We start from the raw sequence: 27,901 nt of genomic DNA on the forward strand, positions 1-27,901 counted from the left end.
CACTGATTTTATTGAAATATCTCTGGTAAAGTGTAAGCTGGGCATGGAACCAGACCTGGTCTAATAAATGTTTGAAGTACTTTCTCTGTTTAGATGCAAGTGAAATGTTAAAAATGTACAGGTCAACAGACCACTGAGAATTTTCAATGAAACCTTCATAAAAATAAAACAAAAACGTGGAATTATAAAGACCCATTTTGTTCTGAATAATGGTGAAAATAGATGCTTTTAAAATGGTCAAAATATTCAGGATTTACTACTGTCTAAGGATTTAAATAATTTCAAACAATTTGACCTGTATCTGTAGGGGGTGGGTTTAATTCAAGAACAGCTAAGCAATGGATAGGTATACGGTCTATGTATGTATCGGTTATCACATTCTGCATTTCTAAATGTGCAGCCATAGTGCAGCAAACACCTAAGTGATATATTTATACAAGTCTTCATTCATTCAGGTGATGTTGGCAGTTTGTCTAGATGCCAATCTTCAGTTCGCTTTGATCTCATTCCCACTATAAAATTCAGTGCATCGAAAGTCTGCACTGGGACTTGGTTCTTCAAACCACATGAATACAAAATAAACTGGAGAAGATGCGTCTCTTACTGCACCGTCACGACTGCACAACTCCTACCGCGTGACTATAAGCGTTCTCCAGTTATCTTTTGTTGTCTGGGTCCGTCGGACTTTGGTCAAATCCGTGGCCGGCAAATTTACCGCCGGTGCTGATTTACGCGCGGCACACGTTATATTAATAAAATCTAATAGTTGACTCTTCAGGCTCCAGACAGTACCACAGGGAAACGCAATCGATACACATATATTCTCAATTCGGTGACACTTTAATGGTACCACGACTCACGTGACATGGCGTTTTACAAATGTTCGTGAAAGGGGAAGGGATGTATTGACTGAAAACAGCTCAGCCACAAACTCCTATTCCCAAATTGATATCACACTGCGAATTCAGTCTGCAACAGAGCCTTTGTTCTAATTGGCCAATTATCACAATCCTAATAATTTTATTAATCTGCCTGTCTGCACGTGAGAACAAGCGGATAGTATGCCACCCGTTTTAATCAAACTCGTGGGAGATATATTTCAATCAAAACTACCTTTAACCCACTCATGATTAAAGATAAATATACCTGCACATACCGGCCTACCTGCATTCAAGTTCGGTAAGTCTTCATTCCTCAGAGATGCTTAAAAAAAAAAAAAAAAAAACAGGTTTACGTCTAGTGTTGAAAATTGCAAATGTAATAAGGACATCTGCACCCTTTCACGTGATAAACAAACTTAAAATTGTACTTAGCAAAGCTGAGGATAATAGATCGTATACCTGCACTATAGTTTAACAGTGTAGTGGCATAGTTCTAATGGGAGGGGTTCAAAACCAGTGCATCGGTACGTTCAATGACCTGAGCATAGCCACGCTGCTTCCATGGTTAATTGGCCAACTCTGCCCTCTGGTGGTGGATAGAACAATATTTCTATTTTCAATATTTCAAGTTGTGAATATGCTTATATTATACTTTGAGTGTTGCCTACTTCTGAATAATTGAATTTTGGATTTTACAGACCTTTTTTTATACCTAAGGGAATACAGAGGTTTAGATGTTTAGATGTTTCGACAACTGCAGAGGAGGACCAAGAAAGGAATTGAGGTTGTATAGGTACATAGGCAGTATCTCCAGAAGCCTCAAATTTGGCATTATGCAGTTTGCATTCCGCCACATCCTGGGGAGGTAGGTGCCGCTCTTATTCTAACAGTTGTACAATCACCCAACGTTTGCATGCACAAGCTAACCCCCCTTTCTTTTGTTTGTACAAAAGTGCAGAACAGAAGAAAAAAAAACATTTCACAAAGCATTGTGAACGGCAAAAAATGCCATACACTCTTAAAACAGGGTCCCAATACCTGGTCTGAAGAAACCAAGTGAATTAGCCATGTAGTCAAAATCAAATGCTGAGTAACAACTCCCAGCACACACTAACCTGTGGCTCTGGGACCAGGGCTAGGGACCCCGGATTTCACTTTTCTAACGTGAGGCAGTTCATTGACTGAAATTACAATCAGAGCACCGCTGGTACGCCATTGACTGAGGAAGGCGCGACACCAGAACTGCTTCAGTAACAGGTCCACTTAAATAAAAGGATAATGCTGCATAATTTCTGCCTAGTAAATGTGCAAATACATACATTTCTAAAAAAAAAAGCAAAGAGGCCTAATGCCCTGCACAAACAAGCATGCACACACACGCACACACACTCTCTCACCTGCAGTCCGAAGGGCAGGCCTCAAATAAAACCATTTGCCACATTTGCTTTATCACAAAACAGGTTTAATTTAATAATTCTTTATTTTTTAAAATAATTAGACTCTTTCCATTTATCCAACCCTTTTGTTTTCTTAAATTGTATTATGCCTGGGCCAATCTAAAGCACACAGTAAGTCTGAATGGGATCAGAAATGCAGGCATCGCTGTGGTCGAGAATCGTCAGGGATCTCCCCCCACACCACTAAAAACCAACTCCTATGATCGAAAAGAACTTTTAAAAAAAGAACAAAAGCATCAAAAATACCAGGAAGCCTGGTTCTGTTACACTCAAGGGGTTCCTATTAAAATATATGCTAAATTACTAAAAAGATACAAGATGTCAGTTTACTGCAATTGATAACAGTGGTACGCAGATTATTAATACTGTGATGATCAGAGACAGGTACTGTTTTTTTCCATCATACAGGAGTAGCAGACAAGCTATCTTGTTGGAACACGTGTTGACGATACCTGTACCAGACCATCACCAGCAGGGGGCACTGGAGAGGGAGAGAGCAAGTGAGAGTGAGAGGGAGTGGGCAGCTTGGAACCTTAAGGAACCTCGTTCGAAACCAGTCTTTTTTTTTTGCCGAAGTGAAGACGTCCTGAGGTGAACCAAAAACAAAACTTGGGAGAAAACCTTTCTTTTTTCCAATTGTTTATTACGCTTTCCTTCTGTTGGTCTGCATCGTAGCTTTGTAGGCCACTTTTGAGAGATCCAGGGGAGGACATAGAATTTCTCTTCCTTCTTTTTTTATGTTTTATGCTATATTTCCTGAGTCCAAAGGATCTGCAGTAGTTTTATGCTGTTTCCTGTGGAGGGGGGGGAGTGGAGGGGGGGTTATTAGTAAAGGTCTGATTTTGAGGGCCTGTCCGCTTGTCTGGGTTCCTAGACATATACCTTTCTGGGGCGGGGGGGGGGGTGCTGTGCTGCCATGGTATATGGTCAAATGAGTTGGGGGATGCCTCACACTTTTGGGGTTGCCTCAGGCATGGGCACGATAGACAGGGAGGAGGATTTTTTTTTTTAATCCAAAGGGACTGGTTGGGGAAGGGGGGGGGTGGTGATTGAGGCCAATAAAACAATCTGTTTTTTGCATTTTTCTTTTTTTCCTTTTTTTTTTTTTTATACAGAAAGTCCCACTTGTCCAAAGTCTCTTTTCCCCCTGTACATCACCATTAGTTTTTTTTTTTTTTTTTCTTCCTCTTGTATACATTTTTTTTCCTTTCTGCATTAAGTATCATTTCGGGTGGTCGGGGGAAAAAAAAACAGTTATTTACAGTGCTGCTGAAATTGAGACGAACGTCAATCTACCATAAAGTAAGTTGCACAATATGGGGTAGGAGAGAGGGAGGGAAAAGGGCAGGGGGGGAAAAAATAGAAAAAAAAACTGCTCCTTCTGATGGCGGTGGGGAGGGGTGGGCGGGGCCGGGCAAGGGGTGGGCGGGGCCAGTGTTAAGTGGGGATTATCCCATCGTTCCGCAGGCCCCTCTTCAGCTCCAGGTCTTCTAGCATCTTCCACAGCTCCTCCCTCTCCTCCTCCTTCTTCTTTTCCCTGCATGTGCAAAGACAGGCAATCGGACCGTGGCAAAAAAACAGTTTTAATGGAAACTACAGAGGTCCTTGTAGGGTCAGGAGACCGGTTAGAACAGTGACACAGGAATTACTGTAAACAAACTCCATAATGTGTGCAGCTACAGCGAGCCATCACTCAACGACTGGTGCAAAACTGAATAAAAATGATTTGCGCTTTGTGACCGCATACTGGGATTAGCTTAATTCAGCGAGTAACTAACAACACATGGAACGCTCTGCCATTTTTGGATTCAGGAAATCCCGCTAAAAGGAAGTGATATTTAAAGGAAACTTGTGAGGCTGTGTGAGGAGGGCTAAAAAGGAAACTAGGAAATCCTAGAGGACTGTTTACCCAGGGAACACGACAGGTCAGACAAAACAGTATTTTTTTTCCAGGAGCTGCAAGGGCTGTTCACGCGGTGTGTTCACGTGGGAGTCTCATAGCTGACGCTTTCCACAAGTGAGCAGGTACAGCTAGCTCCACGACGATCATTAAAAACCGTATTCTTAGAGACACCTGAACTGCGGTGAAACCACAGGACTTTTCACGGGGGGGGGGGGTCTTACCGCTGGCGGTCCGACTTGTAGGTCGCCGTGAGCTCGTCGAACAAAACGCTGTTCATCTCCATGAATGCCTTCAGTACGTTGTACACTAAAGCCACGATCGCCCTAGAACGGACCAAAGCAAACCACATTAAAATACAGGCAAACAAACACCCATACGGGCTGACAAAGGCGAGTGCGGGAAACAAAGACTAAAAAGCAGCCTTACAGTACGTCCCTTTTTTCTTTGCTTACAAAAAGAGCTCAAAGAGGCTGTGATGTAATTGCTCCCTTTTAAAAAGGGACATGCTGGCCCTTTAGCATACACAAAATGCTTTTCTAATAAATGTGGGTTAGGGGAAATAAGGGTCTTTCCATAACCACCAACAGACAGACGTTCCCTGAGATCGGACCAAACACCTGACAACATGGCCAATGAATATCAATGCCGTTGCTCACTTTGCAGTCGGTGTGGAGTGACCGTTATAGGTTCTTGTACAGAACAAGTTATACGCTGTGGGTTTACATTTGTACTGATGTAGTGCACCACTAAGCAAAGGCATTCACCCAAAAATAGGCTTTGATTGGAAGCAGGTGTGTGCCCGCATGTTCTGAAGAGAGAGGTTTGAACGGCACGTCGCACTAGTAGACACTGTGAGGTAGACTTCCCCGGTGACAGAGTGGGCGGGGAGTAGGGTGCGGTCGCCATGGCGAAGTGTGGGTTAGGGCTCACTCACGGGTTCCAGTGTTCTTTGGAGATCCTGTAGAGGCTGGAGAACATGATGGGCAGGATGACGCTGGAGTTCTCCTCGATCAGACTCATGATGTACTCATTGTTCCAGTAGTACAGGGCCCTCTCTGCTACCTGGGGAGGGGGGGGACAAGACCTGCTTTACTGACCTGAAAAGTGTGGACTGATCTGTATGAGAGACTGAAAGTGTGGGCTGATCTGTATTAGAGACTGAATGTGTGGGCTGATCTGTATTATAGACTGAATGTGTGGGCTGATCTGTATTATAGACTGAAAGTGTGGGCTGATCTGTATGAGAGACTGAAAGTGTGGGCTGATCTGTATTAGAGACTGAAAGTGTGGGCTGATCTGTATGAGAGACTGAAAGTGTGGGCTGATCTGTATTATAGACTGAAAGTGTGGGCTGATCTGTATGAGAGACTGAAAGTGTGGGCTGATCTGTATGAGAGACTGAAAGTGTGGGCTGATCTGTATGAGACTGAAAGTGTGGGCTGATCTGTATGGGAGACTGAAAGTCTGAGCTGATCTGTATTATAGACTGAGTGTGGGCTGATCTGTATGAGAGACTGAAAGTGTGGGCTGATCTATATGAGAGACTGAAAGTGTGGGCTGATCTGTATGAGAGACTGAAAGTGTGGGCTGATCTGTATGAGAGACTGAAAGTGTGGGCTGATCTGTATGGGAGTCTGAACGTGTGAGCTGATCTGTATGAGAGACCGACCTGAAAGTGTGGGTGATCTGTAATAGACGAAATGTGGCTGATCTGTATGAGAGGACCGACCTGAAAGTGTGGGCTGATCTGTATGGACGCTGAAGTGTGGGCTGATCTGTATGAAGACTGAACAGTGGGCTGATCTGTACAGAGACTGAAGTGGGCTGATCTGTATGAGAGACTGAAAGTTGGGTGATCTGTATGAGAGACTGAAAGTGTGGGCTGATCTGTACGAGAGACTGAAAGTGTGGGCTGATCTGTACGAGAGACTGAAAGTGTGGGCTGATCTGTATGGGAGACTGAAAGTGTGGGCTGATCTGTATGAGAGACTGAAAGTGTGGGCTGATCTGTATGAGAGACTGAAAGTGTGGGCTGATCTGTACGAGAGACTGAAAGTGTGGGCTGATCTGTATGAGAGACTGAAAGTGTGGGCTGATCTGTATGAGAGACTGAAAGTGTGGGCTGATCTGTACGAGAGACTGAAAGTGTGGGCTGATCTGTATGAGAGACCGACCTAAAAGTGTGGGCTGATCTGTACGAGAGACTGAAAGTGTGGGCTGATCTGTATGAGAGACCGACCTGAAAGTGTGGGCTGGATACACATCTGGAGATCTGCTTGAAGAGGAGCTCCTGGACCTTGACAAACTGTGTGGGCTCGATCACGTCCAGGATCTCCTCCAGCTCCCCCAGGAACATCACCTTAAGTCACGGCAACGGCAAAACACAACCAGGTCAGAACACGCAACCACAGTGGCATGAGGCCGCAAGAGCCACAGACAGGCCTAAACTGGACCGTGCTACCCGAGCCTGACCAGAAGGGAAACATCACGGCGTCGAAGGAACAGTCTTATTATTCATACGGACCTCCGAGTTTCAGAATGACCAGTAAAACAAACCGGCATGAGATCACTAGCAATATACAAAGTTCTGCTTAACCAATATCAAACCGTTTCAATGAAGCTAAAAGATGAGCCTTAAGCCAAATGACAAGTAAACTACAATTAAGTACACTTAAAATCAGACAAAGGGGTGGCCCATCTCTGAGGTCCAACCGCATTGTCTATTAACTTTACACCACCCCCCCCCCACCCTTAATTTTTGCACACACTGTTCAGAGCTTTGGGTATGTGAAAAGTACTTGACAAATAAAATGTCCTAATGCTATTCTTATCAAGGTAACTGAACAATTGTCCACTGTCAACGGTCCAACAATTTAACAGTGCAGGTTTCGAATTGCAGCGCAACACATAAATGTGTAGACATGATGACTGATTTGAAGTGGAGTAAGCTGCGTGTTGGTGCCCATCTGTATGTGGGAGAACCTCACCTCTTTCTGACTACAGGTTTTTGGCCAGAACTTTAGCAATCCCCTGATGACCTTTAAAAGAAAAGCACAGTACATTCACTGTTAGGGTGGGGGACACTGACATCACCGTTTGGCATAGCAAATACCCTCGTAGAGATAAATTAATCGCGCTCATTTTAATTTAATGGCCATTTATACAGCTTGGTATTTAACAGAAGCTATTTGTGTAAACTACATTTCTTGAGACCCAGCAAAGCCTAAATGCTTAAAGGAAAAAAAGGTTACTTACTGGTTCTGTTAATACTGGGTCCTTCTCCAGGAACTGTACAATACAATAGGCCAACTGGAAAAACAAGAGAGAGACTGAGAGATGGCAGGCTAATGAAGTGGAGCACAGTGAGGTGGGGCTAGGTGATATACCGTAACGCATCACACATTTCCTGAGCACAATAATGATCACCACCTTTCATTACGTCTTTTTAATCTTTAATCATCCCTGATGTGGTAGTAAACATCCAAACTTCCATGCAAAATACTTCTGGGGAAAAAACCATCACCGCTCATATATATTGGCTGTTTTATCAACACCCAATAGATATCACTGGTGATTTTTTTTTTTCCCGTGGAAGCATTTCACACTGCCTCTGAAGTTTGGATGTTTACCATTGCATCAGGTACGATAAAATAAAACAAAATAAAGTGAGGTGATGTGATTGTTATTATGCTTAAAAAAGAAAAAGGAAAAAAAAAAACAGCAACATGGATAATCATTGATATGGAATCACCCAGCTCTCAGTGAAGTCAAGGACAGAGACACGCACGCAGAGGGGAGGGAGAGAGAGGGAGCAAGTAAGAGGGAGGAGGAGAAAGGAGAGGGGGAGGAGGAAAGAGATGGAGAGGGGAGGGAAGATAGACCGAGTGAGGGAAGCGGAGTGAGAGGAAGAGAGGGAGGGAAGGACAGAGTGAAAAGGAGGGAAGGAAAGATAGAAAACACACACACACAGAAAGACGCGCGACCACGAAAAACACTAAAAACACACCGTGCACGCGCCCAACGTTACCTGCGCGTGGAAGAGAGACAGACTTCGGACTGTGTGGAGGGGGATCAGCACTTTGACCAGGAACTGTTTGTGCTCTGCCTTCAGTGGGAGGGCAAAGCCGTTGATTATGCTGCGGGAAACGAGACAGAGGAACGGGGCTTGACCAATCAAAACGCTCACCGAGGGGCCTCGCTAAACGCCCAACATAGGGGTTCCCCAAACTGTGGGCTGGGACCTACATTCAAAATATTAACCTGCTGTACATAACACACTTCTCATTCACTCTCAATTGAACACGCACTTCCTGTGTGCCCACTACTAGTTACAGCAGGCAGGCAGGTATTTTGACATAATGATTAAAAAGTGTCATATCTGAATACATGACCGGCCGAATTTTATGCAGATGTGAGTCACAGTAAGCATATCTGTTCATAAGGCCGGTCAGGGCTGGGAAAATTCAGGAGCCACTGACCTAATCAAACACGCGGCCAATGGAAGTAACAATGCAACTACTCACCGGCAGACAGCAGTGAAAGACTAAAGGACAATTTATAGCGCTTTAAAGCCCTGCCGTCCTGCACATTTATACAGCTGGATATATATATAAGCCGGTTAATCAGTAGTGTTTATTTAACTGGGAAAGGCAGCCGAGACTGCACTTCTCATTCGCGGCGACGGGCTGGGACGTAAAGCCGGGCAGGGCACGGCACGGCCAATCGGCAGTCAGGAGAACGAGACGTACGGAGGCCCCGTTTTGGAATTTGGACCACATCGCCGCTCCTTCAATAAATGCCATCCGACCACGTCATCGCAATTAAATTTCTGCGTTCCAAACACAGGTGCGTGACTGACGTTACGTAATTGTGCGGAGAGGGGGGTGGGGGGTGGGGGTGATATGTACTTGCCTTCCCAGGATCTCCAGTAGCTCAGCTACCCCGTTGAAGTGCTCGGTTTCATAAACAAAACTGTCGGGAGGGAAGCGGGCGAGACGGTTAGCCGTAAGCGAGCGGAGCCGTTCCCGAGATGACGAGGCGGTCAGGATTTGGGCGCTCGCGTTCGCTTACCGTAGAAAAATATTGTTAATCTGTTTTCGTATAAAAGCCCGCAGCCCCAGGAACTTCCCGTAAATTCTGTGTAAGACTGTCTTCAGGTAGTCCCTCTCCCGGGGGTCCTCGCTGTCGAACAGCTCCAAGAGCTGGGGGGGGGGGGAGGGGGAGACACTGCGTCATCGAGTCTGCCTCCACACACACACACACACACACACACACACACACACACACACAAACAAACCACCCACCTATACCACACGTACACCCACCCACCTGTACACCAACACCCACCTACACCACACACCCATATACCAACACCGACCTATACCACGCATACACACACCAACGCCCACATATACCACACAGCCATACACCAACACCCACCCTATGCCACAAATCCATACACCAACATACCATAATGCGATACATCCATCACACACCAACAACCCTCTATCACGTGCATTTATCACAAATGTTTGTTTATGCAGCACTTCCATTCAAAAAACCTTCTGCACATCCCCACACTGAACCCGGATAAACAACAGTGCCTTGCCACATAATCCAGTTCCTACACAAAGACCTGAATGAGATGCACTGAACTGTGTCTCCCATCAACCCTTCTGAGGCAACGAACAATGAGAAAATTTGGCCACAGAGCCACACATATCAAAATATTTGAAAACCACTGACCTGTAATACAAATTTCTGGTCTATGTATTTTTTGGCAATGCTTGGCTGGAATTCTTGACTCTCCAAGAATCGTATGAAGAACTCGTATACCAGCTGGGAAAAACAAGGGGGGGGGGAAGGGGGGTGGGGACGGTTAAACATCTCTGTTATGAAAACAATCGCAACGCGCGCTGGGGCTCTGTAACATTAGCGTTCCGCTATGTCAGATCTTCAAGCTGCTCAGTCATGGCTTCTGAAGGCTTGATATATTTAGGTCCACAAGGGGCGCCATATTCACAAGGCTTCCGTTACTACATTTCATTCCACGGTAAAAAAATAATAATAAAAATAAAAAACTTGAATATGAAGAAAACGCACAACCAATTGGGGAAGAGTAAAATAACAAAATAATGAGAAGTGGGGGTACTCCAAATCAAGCATACTATGAATAAGTCCGAGAGCTTAGTATCTTTAGTCAGACAGAAGTTGGAGGAGCGCGTGCTTGTCCCTGTTCCTGACAAATAACAGACAGGGTTACAGAAACGAACATGAACACCAGCTCAGCATTCCAAAATGGGAGAAAAATCGAGCTAACGTTAAAAAACAATACTGTTGGCAAGGTCAGCCCAGCTTTTCAGGTTTGAGGTACTCAAGGCGTACTAACACGCACTGTATTTGTGATTTGTGTATCAACCCCCAATATCCACACAGTCACAGGAAAAGTACTTCCACAATAAATTTCCAGAAGAATACAGCAGGACATTTACAACAGAGAATTCTCTGTGTTTTGTCATCAGAAATATTCAGTTACAGTTTCTTGGTTTTTGAACTATGGCTACATGTGACAACCGAGTCAAGCCATTGATGGCAGGGTGTTTTATTTTGTGTTCATGAAATTTGTTTTTCATTTCTCATGCGAATTTACAAAACAAGAAAGGGGAAAATAGACCGGGCTTTTCTATCCATTTCCATAGGGTGACTGGAAACAGGAAGTACAGAGTAGACCGGAACGACAATGCACCCGCATTCAAAACAAGCGCACGCAAATGGCCGTCGACAGACGGCCGGAGCTCGGCCTGTTCTTAATCGCCACGCGGCCCGTCCCTCCGTCGCCCTCCTCCGTACCTGTAAATGTGGCCAGGAGGCCTCGAGCGTGGGTTCGTCCTCTTCCGGGTCAAACTCGTTGCTCTCGCTGGGAGGAAGGGTCCGGAATATATTGTAGGACACCTGGGGGAGGGGAGCAGAACTGGACGTCAGGACGCTGAGCTCCTGGTACAGGCAGGCAGAAGCATGAGGAAGGGGTACGGGGGGGGGATTACACGGAAGCTGGCAACTCTAGTACAGCAAAGCTCAAAACAGAGTAATAAAGTCAGGTCAGGTTTTTGCAGGTACAAATGTCGCCTGGGATCTAGCTGCACGAGAACATTGGTACAAGAAATGAAACAGCATCAGCTTTGGCCGTTGAATGAACTCTTAAAAATGGACAGAAAGATAACCGAAATTAAAGACACAGGATGAAGGGAATTTATAGTTTGTTAGAGAAAACTGATTATTAAAACATTAGTTCCTGTGCTGTTTACAGTAACAGCCTAGTTCACTGCTTGCAAAGTCTCACTGTTTAGAATGAGAAAAACAAATGGGGAAGCATTACTGTATTGTCACTGAAACCCTGCCATGCCTGTATAGAGGAATGAGACTTGGCAGTGGGAAGAGACCTCCGTGGATGTCCAAAGTGGGCGATAAAAGGCAAATAAATAATTTTTATATGATCCTCGCAGATCTGTTAGATATTACGAAAGAGCAACAACAAGGATCTCGTGAGCTGCAGACTACTGGTTAGCTAGCAACTCGAAAGAGCAATGTTAGTCAGCTAACTAGTTTTACACAGCTGGCTGCTGTGAGGTAACGCTAACTTACTGCTAAGCTAACTAACATAACTCTTGGATAAGAGGGCATTCCATTGTGAGACTTCCCCTAGCTGTGTGGAGCACTCCTGTTGTATCATCTGGTATTGCAGCGGTTGGTTCTCTGTTGCATTTGTTGAATTTGCATCATTTCTGAACATACGGCATGCTTCTGTTGTGTTTTGCTTTAGCTTTATGTATGTGGTCTGAAATATGCTATAGCTTTTGGCATGTGGCATTTCTCTTATGTTTGTGCTTTTGCTTTTGGGGAATTATCATCCCATATGATTTTCTGAACTTGCAGCACATTTCTTTTTTATATTTGCTTTGCCATTCTGCTGTATGGTTCTCCTCTTGCAGCATGTTTCAGTTGTTGCGTTTAGAAATTGCATCATTTCTTGATTCGGAGCGTATTTTCCTTTATACTTGTGCTACTATTTTAGCACAAGTATAACCTATGGTCGTCCTTACGGGCCACCATAGGCTATACTTTTATATTGCACTAGTAAAGCAATATAGTTAATCAACATGCTAACCTTTGTCCTAACCTTTTCCCAAGCTAAAACACAACACTAATCTTGTCACGTCTCACTCTAACTCTAACACGTATTCCTAACCCTGAATTCATTTAATAGTCGTTATTATTTCACCAAAATAAAATCCAAACATATAAGCCTACAGTGTAACGTCCCACTAGTGAAAAACATTGGATGATCCAAAATCTAAGGCAAACCCTTACCCCTAACGCTTTCCCGAGCTCCTAAACACAAATCTAATCTTGCCTGAACCCTAAAGGCCAGTTCAGATCAACGATTCGGAACGAGACAAAACGTTTTTAGAACGTTGCAGAGAAAACTGCAGCGGTGTAAGCTGGTTAGTTGCAGAGCGTCTGAAGCCGTTGCTTGGGGTCTCAAAAGACCCACCTTGTCAAATCGCCAAGTGCAGTTTTAGAACGTTTACAGTCAGACGTCTTGGAATTTTGCAAGTTGCATCCAGTCTCGTTGCGAATCGTTGATCTGAACTGGCCTTAACACTCACAGTTTGACACGAGCACGCCCACACAGACCCACACACACACACACGAGCAGCAGGAGTTTGTGTTCCAGAGCCGAGGTAGCCGACCTGCAGCGGGGTGCTTCTAGTTCTCTCCGCCCACGCGCCAGCCCTCCCGCTAAACCCTAAGCATCGGCGCGCTGTGGAAATCGGCAATCGCTCCTCCCTCTCCATCAGCGAGCTCGGCGTGTGGCCCTGGAGCCGAAGCCGGGGTTCAGGGGACACGCGCGGTTCAGAACGCAGGCTTTCAGGCTATACCATGTATAAGAACAGCCAAAGACCAGGCCTGAGTCCACGCCCGCATGCGTTGTCACAGCGTGGGCGGGGTGGGGGGTTCCTCACCATTTTGACGACCTCGGGGTAGGTCTGCTCCGTCAGGTAGCCCCGGCTGACGGTGACGTAGTCCACCAGCTCGTTGAGGGTGGAGCGCTTGTACTCCTTCATCTTGAGGTCGGACAGCGTGTCCATGAAGTCGAAGAGCGTGCAGCACTGCTGCAGCTTCTGCAGGAACAGCTCCGGCTGTTCCCCGCCCGGGACGTCTGCAGGGGAGAGAGATGGGGGCGGGGATCATACCAAAATCAAGGGTGCCATAGGGTGGGTGTCCCTTACCAGAATTAAGGGGAGACAGAGATTGATGCAGAGGGTTATTGTCCTACCCCAAAGTTAAAGGGGAAGGTGGGGTGAGTGTTCCGCAATATAGATAAGAAGGAGACAAATAGGGGTGCCTGGGGTGATTGTCCCATATCTTGATGAACAAGAGAAAACATTCACGATGGCTACGGATGGTTGTCCTGGCCAAGTTAGCAGTGAACAACTGTATATTCTCACCATGACAACAGGGTACCACGACAACAGTGTGGAGTAGAGGCTGAACATATCTGGGCTTCTAACCCGCATGATGCAGGATCAGTCCTGGCATCACATTCACCCCTTAAAGCAAGGCTCTTAACCTGAACTAACCTAAAAACTCACGCGGTGAATGTCGCCATGGATACAGGCAATGAAAGTGAACAGATGAAATCAAGGCCGGCGGTACAGCAGGCTGGACTGCAAGTAGAGGGTGAAAAGCAGGGCCATATCCCTTACAGTCACAGGTCAGGAGACAGTGACAGCCAAATGGTAAATTCTACAGGTATTACAAGGGCATCAAGTAGGAGCAATAATGTAAAATTCAGCAAGCAAGCTACGCCAAGTGCATTAAAGTTGAGGGCCAGGCTAAGGGCAAGCCCAGATGAAGCTGCTCAACATGGGTTTGGCACGGTGGATCGAAACCACACACACCCCCCACAGATGAGGGTTTTCTGGCTCTGGACAAGCAGATCTGGCAATAAAAGCAGGCTTGTCTAAGGTCAAACAGTCTTAATCTAAACGTCTGACCTCACATGGAGTATTGCACGTTTGCCTTTTTGCACAGATCTGACTCTGGTCTGAGCCGCCTTTTACTCGGACTTAGCGGCAGGTCGGGTTGAGCCCGCGCGTAGCGATTCGCCGCCTTAACGTTACATTAGATTACATTAGAGGCATTTAGCAGACGCTCTTATCCAGAGCGACTTACACAACTTTTTTACATAGCATTTTTACATTGTATCCATTTATACAGCTGGATATATACTGAAGCAATGCAGGTTAAGTACCTTGCTCAAGGGTACAACGGCAGTGTCCTTACCCGGGAATCGAACCTGCGACCTTTCGGTTACAAGCCCAGTTCCTTACCCACTGTGCTACACTACGTTCCCAGGGAGGCTTAAAAGGGAGCGCGGCGTTCGGCGGCCCTCGGCTCGTTCGCACGCCAGCGTCAGCGCTCCGTTCTGCTTTTCATCACGGCTTCGGTCCCGTGACCGAAGAGGCGCGCCCTCGACCGCTCCCCGTTCACGCTCGCCGAAGGGGCCCGACGACCGTGAACGTCGTTACGGCAACAAGCCTCACCAATCAACTGGGTGGAAAAAAAGGACCTTGACAATGTGCCATTAGAGGTGCAAAATGAGCGTTTCTCTTGGGTCGGTTTGATCATCAATCGCTTGGAACAGGCACACGCGCTATGACGTTAGCGGGTGGTCTCTCGGCACCGTGGTGAATGAAGCGTTGCCATGACAGCAATGCCACCCCCCCCCTCCTCTTCAGAACATTCCAGCATGGCTCGCCGGTCACAGTTCACAGGTTGCACCATGTCCCAGAGACAGACATGGATCATTCTCAGGAACAGGAAAGAAATCTGAATCTTTTAGATAGAATGCTCCAGATCTGGACAATGTCAGATTTTGGGTCTGAATGAGAGGGTTGTCAGTATATGGGTAAGCTGCAGATTGTGGAGGGTTTTTATTTTTATTTTTTGGGGGGGGTATTCTCTTACCTTTGAGCAGTGGCAGAGGGGTAAGCTCGATGGGTTTGCCCTGAGATCGGAACTGGGAGGAACTCTGCGACCGCTTCTGCTTGGCCTTCCTGACAGACTTCCGGGAAAATCCATCTACTTTGTCCACTGATGGAGGCGTGGTGGCTGCTGAGGACATAGCCGTGCTGGGAGGCGGAGAGAGTGAGAGACGGAGAAAGGGAAGGGGAAAGAAAGTAATGAAGGGATGGATAGTGAGAGAGAGAGAGAGAGAGAGAGAGAGAGAGAGAGAGAGAGAGAGAGAGAGAGAGAGAGAGGACAACATTCAGCATTAGCACACACATCCAGGACAGCCAGCAGGCCAGTGAACAGCCACAGTAATAAATGCAATCACTGCGGCACTCCTCATTTCCTCCCCATACTCCCTACATGTTCTATGTTTCCCATCATCACATTACATAATTACATAATTGGCATAACACCCTGACACAGGCCAACCTAAAGCTGGCCTTGTGTCCTGCTCACTGGAGCAGCTCAGGATAAACACCTCCCCCAAAAGGGTTCACCAGCCCTGCTGCACCTGCGTGGTCAGGAGCCCTGCTCCACCTGAACCTTCAGCAGCCCTGCTCCACCTGAACCTTCAGCAGCCCTGCTCCACCTGAACCTTCAGCAGCCCTGCTCCACCTGAACCTTCAACAGCCCTGCTCCACCTGCATTTTCAACAGCTCTGCTCCACCTGAATCTTCAACAGCCCTGCTCCACCTGCGTGGTCAACAGCCCTGCTCCACCTGAATCTTCAGCAGCCCTGCTCCACCTGAACCTTCAGCAGCCCTGCTCCACCTGCATTTTTAACAGTCCTGCTCCACCTGAACCTTCAACAGCCCTGCTCCACCTGAATCTTCAACAGCCCTGCTCCACCTGCGTGGTCAACAGCCCTGCTCCACCTGAATCTTCAACAGCCCTGCTCCACCTGCGTGGTCAACAGCCCTGCTCCACCTGAATCTTCAGCAGCCCTGCTCCACCTGAACCTTCAACAGCCCTGCTCCACCTGAACCTTCAACAGCCCTGCTCCACCTGAACCTTCAACAGCCCTGCTCCACCTGAACCTTCAACAGCCCTGCTCCACCTGAACCTTCAACAGCTCTGCTCCACCTGAATCTTCAGCAGCCCTGCTCCACCTGAACCTTCAACAGCCCTGCTCCACCTGAACCTTCAACAGCCCTGCTCCACCTGAACCTTCAACAGCCCTGCTCCACCTGAACCTTCAACAGCCCTGCTCCACCTGAACCTTCAACAGCCCTGCTCCACCTGAACCTTCAACAGCCCTGCTCCACCTGCATTTTTAACAGCCCCGCTCCACCTGAATTTTCCAATAGCCCTGATCCACCTGAATTTTCAACAGCTCTGCTCCACCTGACTGTTCAATAGCTGTGTGTTATGATAATGCCATGCTAAAGACATGCTGCCTATCAGAACTCGGGAGGGGGAAGGATTCATGAAGCTGATAAAAATGATCTATTGGAAAAAATGTTTTAATCAAAAGGTGTTTCTTAAAGGAACTGCACAGAAGTTGTTCATTTTGACAGAACATTTTCCATTTCCAAGAAATATATTCTGTTAGTATGTAATTATGTATTATGTAATTAATCCTGATTTATTTGGATTTAGACTTAAAATAATCTGTTTAAAGAAATTACGCAGTAGGATTTATCAAAGTATTTTTTGTGGTGTGACATTTTCCTAATGTCTGGGATGTTCTGAAAATAAGCATGTTTGAATCATACAACTCCAAGCATCTCCTTGTTCATGCAGGCTTAGGTTCTCCAAGCAGAAATTGACCATTTAATGCATATTTCAATATACAGTATATTGGCTTTTATTATTATTGACTGATATGAAAAAGAGCATCATGATAAGATCAATGGTCATACTGAACCCCCAAAGGGACACTGCGAGCCCCACGCTGAGGCACACCCTCACGGTCGAGTCCTCAACGCCCCCACAAAAAAAAATGCAGACACTGGACTGCTACTGAAGGCCAGGATATCACAGTGGAGGCGTTCTGCGCCAAATGACCAGGGTCCGCACGCTCGTCCCGTCCGAGTTTGGGCAAAAACTTGTCTGTTGTCTTCACCTTTTGACCGCATGAAGTCAAAAGGAGCAGACAACAGAGGTCAGGCACGGTCTGGCCACAGCATCAGTGCACACTCTCCAGAAAGGTATGCACAGGAACAGACTGGCCTTCAAAAGATCTGTCCAATGAGAATACAAGAGGCAGAGCTAAGACAGGGGGATGGTTCTAGGGGCACCCGGGAGGTGAACAACAAACAGGATGCCGCAGTATTGAATTATGAGCGCTAAACACTGCTGGGTTTACATGCAGTTAAATGTAGCACGTGAGTGAAACGCATATGAAATTGCTGAGAAACCTGGAGAATGAAACCACGCCTGAGGTAACGAGAAGCACTGCTAAAGCAGGACCTCGCCCATCGTGTTAACCATTCTAGTCCTGCTAGAACTTTATGGTAATTGGCCAATAAAATTAATTGAGGGTCTGTCCACCGATTTGACTCAGTGCTTCTACAGAAAAATGTTGCAAAGCTACCAACATCTACATTGATCTTGGCATCAGATAGCATACATATTAAAGGTTGATTGTTCTGAAACGGCAAAAAGCCTCCATGGATTCAGGCCCACAACCTAATCAAATGCATAGGCCTATTTGTAATACTTTCACTTGCCAGACGGTTGTTAAAAGCTGAAAGCACCCTTGCAACTCCCGGACAAAGGTTCATTGAATAACGTTACAAACCAAAAACGCGCAAATCAAAACAGAATTTTTGTAGGGAATGCAAGTTTAAAACAGACGGGCAGAGTCTGTCAAGGCTCAAAGGGTTAAAGCATTTGTGTGACTCAGGACCGACGTGACGACACCTTCGCTGAATGAGCCTCGCAGGGCGGCGATGGGAGATAAGCCGACGGTGACCTGAGAAGGCGCACCTGGTCCCTCGGCTGTAATCAGCCCCAAATCAGCTGAGTGGCCCGTTCCCGCGTCAGAGCCGCGAGGTTCCCACAGCGCGGGGCTCCCGAACGCGACCGGCGGTCCGCCCCGCCTCCGATGGAGGAACACAGCGGACACAGGATGACACTGGACCTCACCCTTCCTAGAATTCCTTGAGAAAAGCCTCCCGAGAACTCGTTTTTTTGGTTCAGCGGCACTGGCACGCCGTACAATCAAACGCTGATCGGGCCGGTGTTGACAGAGGCAGGGAGTCCCTCGGTTCAGCAAACACGAACGGCCGCGGTGTCGCCGGGGAGGATTTATTTGGTGTGTAAATTAGCCTGACTCACTACAGAAACGCGGCCATCTTGTTTGAACACACCGCTCCGAAACATAGCAACGGCTCTCTGTGCTTGGGATCAGAAATGCCTCCAACGATAAAAACTCCAGCAATGCCTCACAGAATGGCAACCCCATGAAGCGAAAGCTGTTCTTAATCACGGAACCACAGATGAATCACTGAACGCTTAAAAGTTATGCTACCGGCGGTGGGTGCGTAAGAATACAATATCGTCTCAGAGGCCGTGCGTGCAGTCCGACAGAATCCTGTGCGGAGGTTTAGGGCGGGACGATAAACCGTAACGATAATTGTCAATTATTTCTTAAGCGCAATTAAGAACCATCGCCGTCGTCTGGCGTATCAGGTTTCATTTTCGCCCGTTTCTCCATAACCGTGTCTGATTCCACAGTGCATCCGCTCCTATCTCTACTGGGTGCCGACATGGCAGCCGGTCAGAAGCACAGCCGTGCATGCATGCATGCATGCGGCTTCCATGCAACCGCGGAAAACGCTTCACGTGATTCCGTGAAAGCTGCACGGGTGTGCTCCCGTCGCATCAACACCCGGCATACAAGCGCTGGTGTTGTTTTTTTCCCCCTCAGAAACCATTTTGCACGGCCTCTGAAATTCGGACATCCGCTGCTGCATCACGAACTATGCTCACAGAGAAAAAGACGAAAGAAAGCCGGTAACGATTGTTGTTGGGCTATAAAAAAAAACAAAAAACGTTGATAATCATCCTCACGCTTTATCGTCAGGCCCGGCGTTTCTGAAACCCAGCGTCTTCACCAAACGCAGCGAGCCAAGCCCTAAGAGCACGAAAGTGAGGAAATGTAAACACGGTGCTTGGTGTGCTGGTGCGCATTCAAATCTATACAAAGCAGCACAGCCACAAGGTCCAGGTTCTATATTAAGGTCAATTCACCAAGGGAGAAAGGTGTGGGGGGGAGGGGGGAGGACAGAAAGATGGAGAGATAGGAAGAGAAAGGATGACAACAAAGGAGAGGAAGCGTGGACAAGAAAGAGAGCAGCATGGAAAGGAGGAATAATGAGAGAGTACAGTGGAAGAGGAAAGAGAAGGGGAGGGGGGGAAAGAGGGATAGAAAGAAAAAAAGGAAATGTAGATGCAGAAAGAATGAGGGTGCGAAAATCTGAATTGGCCACGATGATGAGCAATTCAGAACCTGCCACACAGTTCCAGCTTTCAACATGCGATCTGCTTTCAGAAGCCAGACGCTAATTCTGAAAGGTACATTTTTAAGCAGTTCTCATCGGAATATTGAGCATGTCACAGCTGTTTTCAAACTGCGTGCTTACGGATTCTCAAATGTGAATAAACCATGATAGACAAACACCGTTTCAAAGAGGCAATAAAATGAAACGCGCCTTAGCCCGGCAATTTGACCGAATTAGCAGTTGCCACCCCTCCGTGTGTTTGCAAATTACACCATCCACTTTCGATTAGAGCATATTTTGCAGGACCCATTACTACAGTGCTCGTGTGAAACGGGTGCTAATTTGTGTAATGTTCCAAATCAAAAATTCACAACGCGTGTAGGTCGACGCCTCAGCCACTTCAGTGAAAAATAATGCATTCTGCACTCACTGTGTCTGCATTGCTTAGTAATGAGCTACTTGTGAGAACTGACTACCAGTACTAGATCAAACCTGGCAGCTTGCACACCGTACACAGCCTCACCGTATGGTAGCTTTTACTGAACACTCTGTATATCATGGACACTGCATGGTATAATACAGTAGTCTCCAACCCTGGTCCTGGAGAGCTAAAGGGTCTGGCTGGTTTTCATAGTGACTCCGCACTTCATGAATCAATTAGAGCAGTTGATTACACACTTAACTTGGGTCTCGATTGGGTGCTGATTTTAAGGTGAAAACAAAAACCAGCAGACCCTGTAGCTCTCCAGGACCAGGGTTGGAGACCACTGGTATAATACCTTTATTATATACCTATACCATGAATACTAAAATCTGGACCTTGAATCCAAATCCGGCCCTGGTTTTCTTTCCCCCAGGTAGGTAATTAACTGAACAGTTTGTGCTACTGATTGGCAAGACTGTATGCACACTTGACTCCCAGGCAAAGGGAGGGTGTGACACTAGCAGTTCTTGGACCTTGAGGATCGTGACGAGAGTAACGGGGATCTATAGGCCAGAGGTGGGCAAGAAGGGCCGTATCTGTTTCTGGTCTGAATAATTTAAGTAGCCCTACCATTTTCACCATCTGACATTTTAGCTACATTTCTTTGATAAGCGCACAAATTACAGACTGTTCTTGTGACCCCATATGAAAAATATTACTGTGGTCTAGTCTACAAGTGAGCTGATGTATTAGCCAATTAGGTAATTTAGCCAGAATAATTGGGGGACCAGAACTGCCTACCCTAGTTATAGTTCTACAGTTTTTTCAGACATCCATGTTGCCAAAGAAATAGAAATGGCCAAATAATTGCCTTACATCCTGACCAGGGCCTGTCTGTGTGGAGTTTGCATGTTCTCCCTGTGCCCATGTGGATTAGCCTACCTCCAGGCTTCCTCCCAGATTCCAAAGACATGCAAGTTAGACCAAGTGAAGTGTCCAACTTTGCCCATTGATACGAGTGTGTGAGTTAGGGCTGTCAAAAAATTGTTCGAAAAAAGTTCGAAAACTATTCGAAAATCTTTCTTTTTTTTAAGTTTTAACCTAAATTTGAGCATTCAAATATTAGTTTTGGATCCCGCGTATTGTAATTAACATGCAGGCTTTAATTTCATGCGGCGAATCATGTTCATGCACACAAAGTTAACATGCAGGCTTTAATTTCATGCGGCGAATCATGTTCATGCACGCAAAGTTCATTTCCTGTGGTAACGTTACTTCCTCTGTCAACAAAAAACATTCTGCCCTGGACCCAGGGCAAGTGGATCGTCTGGTTTTCCTTGCCAATAACCTCCGGTGATACTTTCAGCTCCATGGACACCTAACGTTACTGGTCAGCTAGCCTCGCGAGCCAGTCTCTTTTTTCACTTCGTTCAACAGGTCTGGTCAGCTAAAAATTTTGGCTAAATAATGTTCCCATGGCACGCTATGTTTCCTTTCTTTTCTGAAGATTTTGATCAAATTGGAAGATGAAAGAATTTAAACAAACTAAACAGAGCAAGTAATTTATGTTGTTTTAGGCTACAGGTATTAGCCGTTTGAATAGTTTTTGTGTTAAGAAATAACAGGGATTTCCTATAAACAATCATTTCCCGATGATTAATAAATGCCGATGTGTGGCAAATTACATCCATGTGAAAGTGCTTTATTCATTTGCGCATTAGGCTATAGAAACTGCAGGGGGTTCATTTATAAAATGAACTTGCATGCATACGTCAAGTGAAGACCTGACATAGAGCGACAACCGTTTCCACGGTCAAATCGAGTCATGTTGAAATTTTTTTAATCACTACTTTGATGTGATTTTCTACGCACGCGCCACACATTTGATCTGAAATACGTTTTGTAAATGAGGCCCCAGATGTAGTAACCTAGTATTAAAGTTCACCGATGTCTACTGCCCGCTCGTGGAAAATAACACTTATAGGCCAGTTTAGAGGGAGCGTCACGTGCATATTGCGCCCGACAATAAGTGGCTTATTTTTGTGAATTAAAGGCAAATGATATTTGAATATATTCAAACTCTAACTAATTACAAAAGCTAATATTCTAACTCAATTTCATGGAACTTTTGACAGCCTTGCACATGGTGTGTCTGTGAGAGCACCCTGCAATGGACTGGCAGTCTGTCCAGGGTGTATTCCTGCCCCTTGCCCAATGGAAAGCACCCATTACCAGGAATAAGAGGCCTAGATAATGGGTGGATGGATGTAAATTGTCTTATAAGGGGTGGGGAGAACTGTGGTAAGATGGAAAGTGAAAGATATTCATGGTCCAGGCTGAGCAGATGACTCGGGTCCCTGTTGGCGAGTGGAGGCACAGTCTTCCTGTGCAGACAGCACCGAGACGGGAAGCGGCCAATCCAGAGCGCACACACATCAGCAGCCCGCGTGCCGCTAGGGAGGGGGGGATGCAGACGGGGGAGGGGGGGAATTCACCGGGGGAGCCGGTCAGCAGCAGACCAGGCCAACGTCTCGCACGGAAACTAAGTTGGCCAGACCAACGCCACTCACCGCGGTCAACAGCGATGGACAAGGGTGCCTTCAATTCAGTTTGATAACCACCATTTACGACGGGCAATAGCAGCATTCTTCAGATTACTTATCGCAACAAACACGCAAAATTTATAAGCAGTTCTAAAAATCATTGCAGTGTCTAAAGGTGCGGCAAGGCTACTTCCTTAAAAATGAAGCAGCGGTTTCATTTGCCGCCATAGTGGGCGGAGCTACACGCGTACCGTCGACTGGCACTTAGGACGCAACGCAATAAATTTGTTCTCCGTAGCAAGACATCGTGATTTGGTCACCTGAGCAGCAACAATGGCGTCACCGATGAATCTGAGGGGTCATTCGAGACGAGGATGATTTAACGGGTGACGCGGAAAGGGAAAGTTGGCATGGACGCGGTGGCCAGACGGCGATAAACACTGCAACCGTACACCGGCCCGGCGTTTGAGGCAAAGTCAAACAGAGCGCATGCCATCCCCTCTGAAGCCCTGCAGAACTTGTGCTATATATTCTAAAAGAGCAAGAAAGCATTCCGAGAACTTGGGGTGAAACCGCATTGGTCGCATTCCTCCCGACTGGTGGGCTTGCGGGCTTTCGTCGCTCTCCTTCGTTCGCCCTCGTTCAAGCCTGCTTCCAGAAAGGTTTCGGGGGGTTGCATACCGGGGCAGGGAAAAATGACAAATATGTTAGCAGTCTTCGTATCGGCCCAGAAGTAGAGCTCTTCGAGCCGGCTTCCCGGCCCTGCACCTGTGACCAAAAAAATAAACCAGACCCCAACAAACACCGCTGTGCTTTCGCTTTATCAGACTAGGAGGCCTCATGATGTGGACACCAGGATAGGCATCACTGCTAAGATGGGACCATGTTCACATTTGGTAATGCTGCATGGGATATGGTCAACTTCCTCTAAATGAAATGCCAGGATAAGCAAGATGACAAAGGTCCTGCAGTAAGCGGAATGATTTAGGCTAATCCCAGAGACTGTGGCTGCAAAGGGCTTGTGGCTAAAAGGCACAAGCACTGGAAGCGACAGCAGTGAACGTTTTAAGACACTGCATCTTCGACAGCCACCATTCAAAATAAATCCACAGCCTCGACAACCAGAGGGGGCGCTACTGAGCAAAAAAGTGGGAAACAACTTCCTGAGACCCTCCCACAGGAGCCCAAGCTATGGCTGGGAAGGTGTGCTCCCATGGGACTACAGGGCACAACTGTGGGGACCACTGTGCAAAAGACTGCACTGAGAAACATTGCTTTAACTACACAATGTATTTAAAATGTAGTGCTTTCCAGGTAAGATCTGTTTGTCGAACCTGAGCATTCTGACACACTGGCAAACTACACAAAATCCACAAACACCAAAGGAGGACAAAGAAAGCAATGTTGACACTGACACTCAATTTTTAAAATTTGTAATAACTGCAGCCATAAAGCAGAGGGAATTTGGAAGCACACCCATTTCGGCTAGAAAATGTGGGTCATCTGGCACGATGGAGATAACCCCCCCACACCCAGGGAGAACCTACAGGTTGAAAGTACAAGGCCCTACACAGATGCTCGGCCCACATCCAGTAAAGCTAACGATGCTGGCAGCACAAATAAAGGTGCTTTTTAATGTGCATGGTGACTCAGTAGTGCAAGGTTCGCTAGGCGTTTAGTCACAGATATAAAGAGGGAAAAAGAGTCCTCCTCAGGCATGGAACCAAGGCATTTTAATATCCTTCTCTGTTGCGTGTCAACTGTACTGACAAAGCAAAGGGTGCCAAAGAAAGTTACATTTACAGTATATATAGCCCACCGTTTCCAGGATAAGTGCATTTCTAAGAACAGACTGCTAAATCTTTTTTTACGCACTTACTCTCAAGTCAACCTTTGATTCGTAAAACGTGCACGGACCAACGTTGACGCGTGACCGTCGGCAACGCTTCCTGCACTGAAGCGGCCTATGTGCGGCCACACATGCATTAATGTGTCATGTTGAAAAGCATGTGAGAAGCAAAAGAACCACTCTCACTCTAGATGCACAGAGGCAAAATGGCGGAGATGAACAGGGAACAGACAGTTTGCCGTTCAGGGTGACTTGGTACTTCGCTGTGCGCCGGACGACAATTTCACATTTAAAAACATGCAAACGTGTCCAGCAACCGACATTTTATATAAATTATACCAAAACCTACAGTCAGACCACACTGGGAAGAACTGAACAATCCAAACAGGCACATCATGATCACTATATGACCCCTTTGCGCCAACTGAGAATGGCCACAGCTGAACACAAAGAATGATGTGTGCTACACTGAAAATGTAATCCACCACCTGTACTACCAACTAATGTTGCTTTAGTTTGGAACAATCTAAACAGCCAGCTTTCCTGAAACTGCATATAGCCTAATTCACGTCTGTGTATTTTGTAGCATTCTGTAAATATCCACCATTGTGGGTGTTAAGCATTTCATGAATGATGTTTTACACTTAAATACCTTTCAGTACACCTGTCTAGAGATATAGTACATACCTACCCATGCTACTATTGGCTGGCTTATTGAAACATTCACAAGAAACTGCATTCAGCATGTAGACCACCTTACTGGAACTAGAGTTGGAGCTCTCACTAATAGAAAAAATCTAAACATGGATTTCCCACTGGATCTAAAATATGAGCTTTTTCCACTGGATCTCCAGCTTTCCCATGGGACCTAGCCATGCATTTCACCTCATCCGCACTGCAGGCTGCTGTATTTTGTAACGCACAGCTTTTTTGGTGTAAAAGTGGTTCTGCTGTCAGGTTGGTATGACCATGCCATTAACAGAGCATAATCAGTGTGCTATAGTTGTCCAAGACACTTTGCTATGGCATGATTATGCTTAAACCGGTCAAAATATACATTTTGTACTGGGCCGGCATGCCTTCAAATTTACTTATTGTCATGTGTACAAAACCGCAGTGATTGCGAATTCGCATTTTATAACTGGAAAGAGCATACTGAAATGAAAACACTTTTCACACAAGATGTACGGTTTATATTAAGTGCGCACTTTCTCGTATGCATGAGGCTATACTGCCAAAATTCACGAATGTGTCTGACGGCCAGTTGCAAAACACGAGGCGAGAAAGCTCCCAGTAGCAAGATGGAACAACTGTTGCCCTGAACTACCCGTAATAGCCATCGCTCATCATCCTGTAAAAGCCTACGTGAAACTGGCGGGTGACAAGAACAGGTGTGCACTTGCAGCCCGCTCCAATCGAAAGACAATGTTTCCTAGCCAGTTAGAGCTACCTTCACTCGCTACTTAATGTTATATGAATGGCTGTGCGTGAACGACAATATCAACACTAGCATGTGCAGGGTAGCTAAGTCAACTAACTAGTAAATGAGTAAACTGTACACTGTGTCCTGTACCGTTAGCAAAGCCTACACTACATTTATTTGGCTTAGCACAGCCCAAAATGCCACTGTTAGGACGTTTATCACCATAACTCAATATCTATGAATTTAGCCATGTGCTACCGACCTAACCCTCTATAGCGTTTTCTAATGTTACTAGCGTACTGCGTTAGAAAATAGCAGTAAACCTAGGATAGCTAACTTAGCTGTCAAGAAAAAAATAATCCCTGGCTGTACACATTCTTCTGGTCAACACAGCAGGGAACGCAGCTAGTTTTCTGTGCACGTTAGCTGGCAAACTTGTTTACCTCCCTAGCCCGACAGTGTCGTTTGCGAGTATCATATCATACAATACTATGAGATAACGTCAGAAAACGTTGGCTAGTTAAAAACAATTTGCACATTGCAAGAAAAATCGTCTTAGTCGATTGCTTACTGTCGAACATTACATGCATCTCATGCTATTCAAATAGGTGGCACGCTAACAGCGTGCCAATCCAACTTTGCAAGCCAGTTAGCCAAGTAGCTAACGTTACTAGCACTTTCGCCGGGACCGAAGCAGGCTAGCACAGTAACATTAGCCAGCTAGCTTTTCAAAATGGTGTGAACGGGGTTAGATGGACGGCGCTAGTTAAGGCCTCAGTCTATCCATTCAGTTGGTTACTAGTTAGCACAAGATGCTGTTCCATGTAGCCATGGTTAGCTAAAATAGCCAGCTAATGTTGTAGCTAACAAGCTAGAAAACCTCAGTAGCCACACGTTAAAGTTCACTTGTAAGGGCAACTAACCAACTTCAATTTTGAAACCTGGGTTAATATGGCAATATACCAACTAACTAAAATTACAAGCATTTCCATAATTAGCTGACGTTGGCTAACAGTTAACTACTGGCTAGCTAGCCAGCACCTAACGTTAGCTGGCTAACTTGCCACCGAGTACTCGCACAAACAGAACTGCATAGAGCTTTAGAACTTCTAGTTACCTTGTTCCGTGTTAAGGTGTGGAGATGGTGACGGGCCGGAGTGACTGTTCAGCTAGATAGCTAACAGTGTTTACACTTGTTTTAAGTCTTTAGCAATTAGCTAGTCTCTCCCTGCCGCAACAGCAGAAAAAGCCAGCCAGCTATCTTGGCCTTTCACAGATAGCCAAACCCACAGCACCCTTCAGCTAGCTACAGTAGCTAGCCACCTTCTAAGGATATAATCCTCCAAGTCCCATTAATAACGGTGCACGGATGTATGTAGAAGAAGCGAGGTGAACCACATTCCCTGATTGTTGAAGCAATCGCCTTCTAGTGGTGCACCCCTCTCTTTTCCGGCTATTTTTTCCTCTTCTCACTATTTTGGGGCAATCTCTTTTCCCCCTATTGTCAATATTACTGGGCTGAGTCCATGGCACACACAACATACGTGCATACTACCATGCTATTTGTCCGTGGCATAAGCACGAAATACTATTGGCTACATTGGCTACTTTGAAGAAAATAGGGCATGGGGTTGGGTCTTCAACGACGTCTATCATTTCAGAGCCTCGGCGCTCCGTCCTGGAGATAGATGAACAAGTAAGATTGGTTGAAAAGTACGTCACTAGGAAGGAGGTTGGACAGGAGAGGACGGTAGAGAATGCCCGTATGGAAGGAAGGTTTCGTGGCCTTCGTAGTTCATACCCTTCTTAAGCAGTGTGCGATACAATGTCGTGTACTGAAGTACTTCTGAACTTAATTGATTTATTAAAGAGCTAACGCGAATTGCTGTGAGTGCAC

The 27,901-nt window shown here is 46.1% G+C and overlaps 1 protein-coding gene across 1 annotated transcript; it reads right to left on the reverse strand.

Moving 5' to 3' along the window:
* Positions 1–2,321: 2,321 nt before the first annotated feature.
* Positions 2,322–27,656, reverse strand: LOC135257050 (serine/threonine-protein phosphatase 2A 56 kDa regulatory subunit epsilon isoform-like). The gene is made up of 14 exons (XM_064339449.1): positions 27,122–27,656; positions 15,273–15,436; positions 13,265–13,461; positions 11,091–11,192; positions 9,987–10,079; positions 9,312–9,442; positions 9,153–9,212; positions 8,269–8,377; positions 7,497–7,550; positions 7,229–7,279; positions 6,481–6,600; positions 5,176–5,303; positions 4,463–4,564; positions 2,322–3,875 (listed from the first exon to the last, which is right to left on the reverse strand). The coding sequence occupies exons 2-14, from the start codon at positions 15,427–15,429 to the stop codon at positions 3,776–3,778; spliced, it is 1,404 nt and encodes a 467-aa protein (XP_064195519.1). The 5' UTR covers positions 15,430–15,436; positions 27,122–27,656; the 3' UTR covers positions 2,322–3,775.
* Between the last annotated feature and the right edge of the window lie 245 nt (positions 27,657–27,901).

The sequence above is a fragment of the Anguilla rostrata genome, chromosome 6 (assembly GCF_018555375.3).
Source record: "Anguilla rostrata isolate EN2019 chromosome 6, ASM1855537v3, whole genome shotgun sequence".
Classification (NCBI taxonomy): Eukaryota; Metazoa; Chordata; class Actinopteri; order Anguilliformes; family Anguillidae; genus Anguilla; species Anguilla rostrata.

What these genes read in the sequence shown, in the direction of transcription:
- LOC135257050 (XM_064339449.1), bottom strand. Translation starts at nt 15,429, where the DNA reads ATGTCCTCAGCAGCCACCACGCCTCCATCAGTGGACAAAGTAGATGGA. An exon ending in CCCTCTGCCACTGCTCAAAG is followed by an intron (nt 13,462 to 15,272) that starts GTAAGAGAATAC and finishes TCTCCCCTGCAG; the next exon opens with ACGTCCCGGGCGGGGAACAG. An exon ending in CCTCCTGGCCACATTTACAG is followed by an intron (nt 10,080 to 11,090) that starts GTACGGAGGAGG and finishes TGTTTTTCCCAG; the next exon opens with CTGGTATACGAGTTCTTCAT.